At 39.0% G+C, this 9,883-nt stretch overlaps 1 protein-coding gene across 2 annotated transcripts in view; it reads right to left on the bottom strand.

Moving 5' to 3' along the window:
* angpt1 (angiopoietin 1) overlaps positions 1 to 9,883 on the bottom strand; it is a 56,001-nt gene that overhangs the window by 27,778 nt on the left and 18,340 nt on the right. Inside the window, exons 2-4 of one of the 2 annotated variants that reach the window (XM_058378351.1) lie at positions 7,813 to 7,968; positions 7,267 to 7,388; positions 5,190 to 5,422 (exon numbers count right to left, since the gene is read on the bottom strand). In XM_058378351.1, the coding sequence (XP_058234334.1) occupies positions 5,190 to 5,422; positions 7,267 to 7,388; positions 7,813 to 7,968 (511 nt within the window). The remainder of the gene's footprint in view (positions 1 to 5,189; positions 5,423 to 7,266; positions 7,389 to 7,812; positions 7,969 to 9,883) is intronic. The other variant, XM_058378352.1, reaches the window with a different exon arrangement.

Here is a 9,883-nt window from a genome sequence, read left to right as displayed (position 1 = left end):
TCAGACACATTTATTTCACAAACCATGAAAAGTGCCATGCTGAGGTGCAATATATTTCTAGAAAACTAAACCCAGTGACTGAACAATAACAATACTTTGCAGTACCGAGGCTGCGGTAATCAAAGATGACTGATGCTATTCATTAGGTGCGATAACACAGCGCAGAAAAAGAAAATCATGTGCAGCAGTGAGGGATTCGGAACAGCCACCCAGAACTGGGCTCGGTTACCATTAAAACACGATTTAGCTCCCAGAGTTTGTAATATGTTTCGATGTGATAAGTGTGCTACGCAGATGAGCTCATCACAATCTGGCAGTCACAGATCAAACTTCCATAGAGTGGAAAACAAATGTTTAAGCTTCTAAAGAAAAAAAGAAAATTAATGACGGCTGTACATAAGAAGTATTTTTATTAACAAAATTTTAATTTATGCTCCTCTGCCTTTCGTAATGCCGTGATTATTTAACCCAGAACACACACCATTTTCAAACGTAGCCATTTTCATTTCTGTCTGAAAAACAAAGACTAATTCATCCAGACCCCACACTGCAATATTATATGCCAAACATTTCTAATGGTTGCCTTGGTTAGGAAATAGATGTATGCTGTGCCTATTGAGGAACCCCTGACCCAGTTTTAAATTGCAGTAGAGCTACCAGGGTAGTGTGAACCTTGGAACCTTCCCTTTCCCCTCCAGAGTATAGACTGTCCCGTTGGACTCATTAAGGTTTGACTAATTCAACCAGAGGTGAGGAAGGTGACCTCTGTAGTGGACTCAAAGCTACAAACTCTTACATAAAATAAGCAAATGAGCAATTAGTCATATAAGTAGCAACAAGCCAATGTTACCTCAATTTTACACATTACTCAAATGATTATTTACTTTCTAGAACAATACAGACAATGATTCCTGATATTTCTACCACATCATAAATATTTAACATTTAATGCCTAGCTATCAAAATTATAAACAGGTAAACATGTCTGACTAAATAAACTTTCGGGGGGAAAAAAACACCCTACAAAATTTGTCCCAAGATCTCACCGCCTCTTTCATGATCTTCATGGTCTCATTTGGACTCGCAAAAATGCAAGCGTCTAGTTAAAAGAGCCACTTGGGTGTCAGCTCAATATCCTAATGACAGAAAGAGCAACAGGAAGTAGCTTTGCTCACACTGCCCTCTCAGCAGGAAGTGCAGCTTGTACCCAGAGGTCTGAAGTTTCTCTACACGCTAGCCAGTCCCAACACAGACATCCAGGGTAAATTTTCTGTGACCACAGAGATCTGGGGCAGAAGAAAGGTCAGAAGGGCAAACCTTGGCTACAGTGTGGAGGGAAAAAAGAAGTCATGTGTTTACTGGATAAATGGGTGTTGCCGTAAGAGCAGCTCCAACAGCCAGGGAGAAATCGCTAGCCTTTGACCACTGTGGCTGTGGAAAGGGGAATTTGTTGAATATGAAGAAATGTGAGGCGTCATTAGGGAACTGTGTACGTTTCCAACATGAGGAGAATTTCACTGAATACCAATAGCACTATTCTCACAATCAAGAGCCTTGAGCCATAATACTTTTTTTCTTTTTTCTTTTTTACCAGAGACCAAAAAAATGGATTTTCTGCCTGTTCTGGTTGTGCCAACATCGAACTGTCCTGTCACACTCCACAGTTACTCCACCTACATCTACACACTCCTTGCTTAATGGCTCATATGAAAGTAGACACACAGTGTGTAAAATTGTTAGGTTTTTTTCCCCACACAAATGTTTCTATCTTCAAAGTAAATGTTGATATCAAACCCATTTCTGCTCTCTTTGTTGCCCCAAGTGCGTGTTCAAAAGCATCTCAAATTTGAAGGCGTTATCTTCAACCACTTTAACCAAAATCCTGTGTAAGGTTATCAACAGAGGGAAAAACACACGTCTAACACTGAAAGTCAGCAGAGTCCAGACTCATTTTATATCAGATTTACAGCCATAAAATAATTCATTTGTTAATACTGATTGAAAATGTCCCATTTCCATTGTGCCAGCACAACAGAACACCAGTGTACTGGTAAAAGGGGTTAATGCCTGTGCCTTTGCTGTCTCTATATATCTGCTAAATAACTTTAATTACAGCCAGGTATCTTATTATATAGAATCTCCAGTCAAATATGGCAGACTGATAAACCTGTGGTTTAAGGTGAGGTTTAAGGGGACCAGGACAGAATATATTCTGACATATATATATATATATACAGTCATTAGGGGAGACATTATGGAGGCTCAGGCTGTAACTGCAACAGAACCTGTCTGACATTTCGGTCAACTGTTAAAGTGCAGGCAGTGTGTTGAAGCGTGATAAGCTCCATCCGGTACGACACAACACGTGCAAAACGTGTACACAAGTAGGTGATGTCTTGCAAAGTGCACAGAAGTCTGTGTTCTGCACTTTTTGTTAAACATGTGGATTATCTAGAGAGAAGGGTTTTCCCTGAGCCTTGCACACTGCCTAAGTATTGTGTTGTGCCACAACTTTGACCTCATTGTCGCTGACTTTAACAAGTGCAACAAATGAGACAATCAGCTACATGAGGCGTGGCGAGAAAGCTGATAATTCTGTACAGATTTTGCAGATCTAAAAGCACTGAATTTGGTGAGCAAAGCATGTATCATCTGTATACATAGATATAAATATCTAACTATATCTGTTTTGGTAGAATTTAACTGTTATTAGTTATTAGTTATTAGTTATATATATTAGGTATTATAAGTACACACACAAACCACTTTATTAGGTACCTGTAACTTTAACTGTTGTATGGTTGTTAGTGTCAGACTTGAGTGTTTCAGATCCCGCTGATGTCCTGGGATTTTCAAACACGACAGTTTCTATAGTTTACACAGAATTGTGCATTAAAAAAAATCCAGTGAGTGACATTTCTGTAGGTGGAATTAAGCTGCTGATGGGAGAGGAAAGAGCAGAATGGTCAGACTGGTCTGAGCTGACTACAGTAACTCGAATGACCTCTTTGTATAACTGGGGTGAGCAGAAAAGCATCTCAGAATGTGCAACACATTGAACCTTGAGGCTAATTGGCTACAGCGGCAGAAGACCACATCGGGTTTCTCTCCTGTCAATCAAGAACAGCAATCGGATGCTAGGGTGAGCGCTGAAACTGGACAATGGAAGATTAGAAAAGTTAGCCTAGTCTTTTAAATGTAAGAAATCTAAGCTAAAAAATTCTAAAATTAAATACTTCAAAATGCATTTAGCTATCATATTTACTCTTGATTCATGGATATTCCCTAATTACGAAGGGTTGTGTTTCTGACACTTTTCTGACCTTAAAATACCCCCTAAACCCTCAATAACTGCCTGAACAAACTTCCTCCTCCCCTGAAACCTGCCCACAGCAACCACAATATTAAAAAATAATATTAGCCTATCACCACACGTTGGCAGAGACAAACTTTTCCGTCTTTTTTTCTTCACCAGTAATTATTATATCGACAATCTTATTCTTAATACAAACTTTATCTGAAGGATGCCTTGATTAAAAGCCAAGTGAATGCAGCTACAGCAGTGACTACACAAATCACTACCCTTAACCATCCATATAAATACATCTCTCTTACACTTAAACTAAACGGTGACCTGAACAAAGGTTACAAAGGTTTAAAGAGCTGCTAAAATAGAGATTAGAGTGTTTACTGTCATGCACAACTAGCAGAGCTCATTTTCTCAATTTGTTTTGCACGTCATTCTTCCACTCTGTCATTCAGATATGTGGAAAAGGAATTGCACATTACTCCTGGGTTGTTATAAAGTATACAAGGGAGTGAGAGATTGGGTAATTCAGGGACGTGAGAACATGTGAGCTGAACATTGTGTATTTCTCAGTTACGGTACTTTTATTCTGTCAGCTAAGATGATGGCTAATAGAAAATGATGGAATGCTGAAAGTAAAGACAACACACTGACACGTCCCTGCATTTGTGGTGTCTATCACACTGTCTGTCACACTCGCTTTCCACAGGCCTGCAGGTGCGTTATCGAATGTAATGATACGATACGTTCATTTGAGTACAGAATAATACACAACAGTTCAGGGATTTTGGACTGCTGTTCAGTCGGTAGAGGGTATTGTTACTGTGATTATTTGTTCAGCAGTGTCGAGGTGCAGAATATTTCTGATCCACTTCAAAGTTTTGGCATTTTTTACTCGGTTAAGTAAAGTCCATGATTTCTCTGTGTATTTGGATAATACTGAATACATAAACACCATTGCAACATTCATCTCTTTAGTAAGTATCAGTGTCTCATCCCAACTGCGTGCTTTAAAGGATGTACTTTATTTTAATTTATCTTTTGGGAATATACAAATGGTCATATTTTCTTAATGTGAATGCAATCTGTACAGAGTAGTTTTTCAGTGCTTGGGCATTGCTACTGCTGCAGGCTTCCATGTTTTTAACATCACGTTTAAACCCATTTCCTCATAGTTTGTTCATTTCCCAATTTCCATCACCTCTTTTGCCCCTGCCGTATCGCACCATCCGGTGTAGGTGTCAGCTAGCACATACTCCCTCTGAGACACGTGTAGAGGCACATCAGCTCACACTACATCTCATTGTAGCTGAAGACACTCAGAGGGAAGAGATACCATAACTTTCCTCCTCTGCATACGTGAGCGTGAACATGATTGGCTACGGTTGTTGTGATTGACACGAGAGCGAGGATGCCATTCCTTCTACTCAGAAGCATGGCCTAGTTTTACTTGTTTGAACTTCCAGGCACAGATGGCTGTGGCATTGTCACTATTTGAAGTCCCAACAACAGACTGAACGCTTTTCTGTTGCACCACACGCTTGACTGAAGAGAAATTGAAGAGAATGGGGTGGTAGAAACGCAATTGTTGCTCTAAACAAACTTTGTAATCACTATGTTGGCTTAGGGTACACAACAATGACAACTGGCAAACAATATGCCATTGTTTATAAAGAAACTAGTGATTATTGTAAATATAGTGTTCGCATGCTCTTCAGTTTCAGCTATAATAAGCATATCGAAGGTAACATTACTTGAACATCAATTTCCAAACCAGAGCTAAAATAAACACTAAAGTGCAAAAGTATTCCACAACATTTTTATGCATTGTTACATTAAGATTTTAGGAAGCTTAGAGCTGATCTATGGAGCATTTCTGTACCTCCATCCTTGGAGCAGAGGTTGAGAAGGCTGTGCACAGTGTCCATCAGGTCCTGCTGTTGTTTCTGCAGCACTGTGCTGTTACCCGAGGCTTTGCCCAGCTGGGCCTCCAGCTCAAGAATCACACCACTCTGCCTGACCACAAGTGCCTGGAGATTGCTCTTTTCCTCCCTTAGCACTTCCAGCTCCGCCCTGTGCCTCGACTCCATTTCCTGCATCTTCAGCTCCAGAAATCTGGGACACAGAGAGACAAAAATGTGAGGAGAAAGATATTAGAATGGGAGAGTGACCAAAGGCAGTAGAAAGGGAAATACACCAAAGATAGCAGGACGAAGAAGACACCAAAGACAGCAGAAAGGGAGAGACACCAAAGACAGAAGAAAGGGAGAGACACCAAAGACAGAAGAAAGGGAAAGATACCAAAGAAAGTAGAAAGGGAGGGACACCAAAGACAGTAGAAAAGGAAAGACACCAAAGACTATAGAAAAGGAAAGACACCAAAGACTGTAGAAAAGGAAAGACACCAAAGACTATAGAAAAGGAAAGACACCAAAGACAGTAGAAAGAGAGAGACACCAAAGACAGTAGAAACAGAGAGAGACACCAAAGACAGAAGAAAGGAAAAGATACCAAAGAAAGTAGAAAGGGAGGGACACCAAAGACAGTAGAAAGGGAAAGATACCAAAGACAGTAGAAAAGGAAAGACACCAAAGACAGTAGAAAAGGAAAGACACCAAAGACAGTAGAAAAGGAAAGACACCAAAGACAGTAGAAAAGGAAAGACACCAAAGACAGTAGAAAGAGAGAGACAGTAAAGACAGTAGAAAAGGAAAGACACCAAAGACAGTAGAAAGTGAAAGATACCAAAGACAGTGGAAAGGATGGTATGCTTAAGTCAGTAGAAAGAAAGAGACAATACAGACAGTAGAAAGGGGAAGACAATTAAAAGGGAGAAACACCAAAGACATTAGAAATGGAAAGACACCAAAGACATTACAAATGGAAAGACACCAAAGTCAGTAGAAAGAGAAAGACACCAAAGACATTAGAAAGGAAAAGACACCAGAGACAGTAGAAAGAGAGAGACACCAAAAGAGATGCTGAGAACAGGAGGGAATGAGTAGGACAGCGTTTTAGGACAGAGTGCAGCTGTGCGAATCTGTCCACACTCTTTTGCATTTGTTCTGCCTTATAATTCACACACCATAGGAGATTAAATTGATTTAGCATGGCTATAATAGGTGTATAAATATTTACATGAATTTCCTCAGTATCCATGACTGAAGCACTGGCAGAAACAATCCAAATTTCATCATATACATTTGGGAATGTGTCTTGATCAGAGGCCAGACAGGTTCTAGTTGTCTTAGGGTTTTTATTGCTCATCTTGTATATATGATTCACATTGCCGTGTGTATGTTCCTCAGGAAATAACCCATGCATAACACGTGATGACTTACTGGACAATATTAATACCATAATATTAGCATGGAGAACAAATAAAACAACACAAATGAAGCCAACTGAAAATTCTTGCATGCCCTTTTTTTCGATTACAGCTGGGTAGATCTGCTGATAGAACTGAAATCAGGCTTACATATGTAAGATGAGCGATGCGTCCCATCAGACCAATTAAAAACCTAGGTTTGTATATAAGTGATCAAATTACCATCTACGGTTATACATCCATCTATAAAAAAATATGTCTTTTTTTTAAAGGCAGGAGATGTCTTCCATCCATCTGTAGGTTGCGTTGAATTGCACAGTATGAAACCAAGTAACTGTCTGAGTTCCGACTGAGTTGTTGAGTATTTTGCAATTTGTGTTTTTTGGATGCGACGCTTACATTTGTGTGCGTGTTTTTTTTTTTTATTATTATTATTTCTAGCTATCAGATTTAAACATTCCAGGACATCGTTTCCCAATGCAAAAAAAAGTCAGCCCTAATCAGAATTGGACAAATTCGCACAAGAATCTGATCAGTGAATGCACAGAAAATAGAAATAAGAAGCCACTACTTGACCTCCAGGTTTGGAAACAGCATCTTGAATTAGTTTGTGATTTGCGCTCATGCTTACCCATTCTTATCATGGAGTTTACTGATCTCATTGGTCTGCACCATGAGCTGCTTCTCCAGCTTGTTTGTGGACAACGAGTTCTCCAGCAGCTGAATCTCCAGCCTGGATGTCTGATTCAAAACCTAATTTCAAGTCAGAGTGAAGCAGTACAGCCAGACAGTAAAGATATAGCACACATAAACCCAAAGTGGGCCAGTTTTAAACAAGCAACACCTGTAGAGAGGTCATAAACAGGAAAAATTGAGCTACTGCTGTTCCTTGGCTGTGCAATGGTAGCGGTTAAGGACACTGGGCTATTCGTTTTACAGAAACAACAGAATCAAGTCATGACCATATTCCTGTGTGTCTCATTCAAATTCATATAAAACATCAGTATTGGTGGGAACACAAGTACAAACCGGGGCTACAGGGAGAACAGACATGTCATGTGTTTTGTGTGTTTTATTTGGCTTTTTTAGTGGTGATCCTGCAGAGATAATAGTAAGAAGAATAGCTTGGTAAGTGTTGTGTGAGAAGCTTATTAGGGGGAGCTTAGTAGGTTTGTACCTGAGTCTCAACATCAGTCAGCTTGCGGGTTTGTTCAGCCGTCTGGGAGAGAAGATTGGTTCCCATTTCCAGCATGGCCGCCGTGCGATTGTGGACGGCGCTTTGCTGTAACTGTGCCATCTCTGCCTTCATGCTCTCTTTGATGTAGTTCTCAATCTGCGGTCATTAAAAGTTGCAAATGAACCAAAATGTAAAAAAAAAAGAAAAAAAAGAAAACAGGCTAAAACATTAAAGTCAAATTAGACTCCTGAATAGCCGCTGGTTCACAAGTTCAAACATGCATCAGCTAAAAAAACAACAACATGAAACAATAGGAAACATATTAACAGGATCAGTGATGCATTACATCTTTCCATTGAGAAAAAAAGTATGTCTTGTTCAGAATATGTCATTTGCGGTCAAATACAAGGCCTTGCTACTGCACAGATAAATATGATTTGTAACTGCATGCGTAGTACAATCAGGTATTAAATTTGCAGTAGACATTTTTTTTCTGCCAGTTGAAGATCAAATTATCATTGACTTGACAAAATTTCGCAAAATTATTCCATTCACAGGATCAGAATGTTTATTAAAATCATTACTCAGTATTACTTTGGTAAATGTATTTCCTATTATAGGAGATTCAGTGCTTTCTATTCTCTATTCCCAGTTAACATAAATCTAAATGTTTGTATTTTTTTACACCTTTTGAACACATTTTGTCACATTTCATTTTTAGATTTCGGTTCACTTGATCCTTTTGTGCATATCTCAGATACTTTATACTGTGAGAACAATCAGTGTACATAGAAATGTCATTTAAATAGTTTCCTTTTTTTTAGTATGTTGGTTTTCATGGATTTATTCTTTTGTACATCACCTGAAACACACCTCCTAAGTGCACGAACAACTGATCTAATTGCAAATTAGCAATAAATATTCTATCAATAACTGAATCAGTCTCGCTGCCAAGCCTCACTTGGTGGAGAAATATGAGCACATAACCCTTTTGCTCATCATCGAGTGCTTGCTGATATTACGAAAAACAGCTACGCGGATTCCTCTCCGCTTGCTTCTCTTTTTCTACCCATCCTGAGGCATCTAGAGATGTGCCACCCGTTATGTTCCGCTTCATGAAGATTTTGGACCTTCAGTGAGAAGACGCCAACCATGCGAGGATCCTGGTGCATCTAGAGATGTACCAGCTCCAGTTCATGAAGATTTCAGACATTTGAAAAAAAAAGATGCCAACCCCATGAGGACTCACAAGCTCTTAATCAATACACAAAATAACATTCTACATATGCTGTATCTCCATCATTGAGCATTTAAAGGCTTCAGCATGGAGGAGTTGGTGTTAAATCTATAATGAACTCAGATTTTGAGCTAATTTATGAGTTGCTCAGGAGCTTCTGGTTACACAACTCCAACTGACTGTCGAAAGGACCTTATTTATAATCACACTCTCCAGTTTATAATGATTTATAATCACACTCTCCAATTTATAATGATTTATAATCACACTCTCCAATTTATAATGATTTATAATCACACTCTCCAGCGTCACCCAAATGAGGATGGATCCCTTTTGAGTCTGGTTCCTCTCAAGGTTTCTTCCTCACATCCTCATGGAGTTTTTCACTGCTACAATCACCTCCGGCTTGTTCATTAGGGATAAATACAAATATATTTAAATATAAGTCTTATATTAGTCTTGATCTATTTGTTCTATATTTCGTATGTTCTGTAAAGCTGTTTTGAAACCATTATGTCCATTAAGTGCTATACAAATAAAATTGAATTGAATTGAATAGAACAGATTCAGATGTTATTAAATGGTAGACATATCCAATAAAAAATATACCAGTAGCTAGAAAGGCAACTTGGGATCAGAAAGCATGTTAAAAAAACACTCCCTCAAAACCAACTATAAAGTCCCAAACCACTTTTACACCTGGACAAGAGTGTTTTACGAACGTTAAGTGACCAATAAAATGAAAAAGGACACCAATTTAGCACAAGGACACAGAGGTAACTCTCAGCAGCTGCACACCAGGAAGCAATAGATGTTCTCTAGGACTAAGGATTA

The sequence above is a fragment of the Hemibagrus wyckioides genome, linkage group LG24 (genome assembly GCF_019097595.1).
Source record: "Hemibagrus wyckioides isolate EC202008001 linkage group LG24, SWU_Hwy_1.0, whole genome shotgun sequence".
Taxonomy (NCBI): domain Eukaryota; kingdom Metazoa; phylum Chordata; class Actinopteri; order Siluriformes; family Bagridae; genus Hemibagrus; species Hemibagrus wyckioides.
Note: the sequence above shows the minus strand (reverse complement) of the source record. Positions and strands in the feature narration are given on the sequence as shown.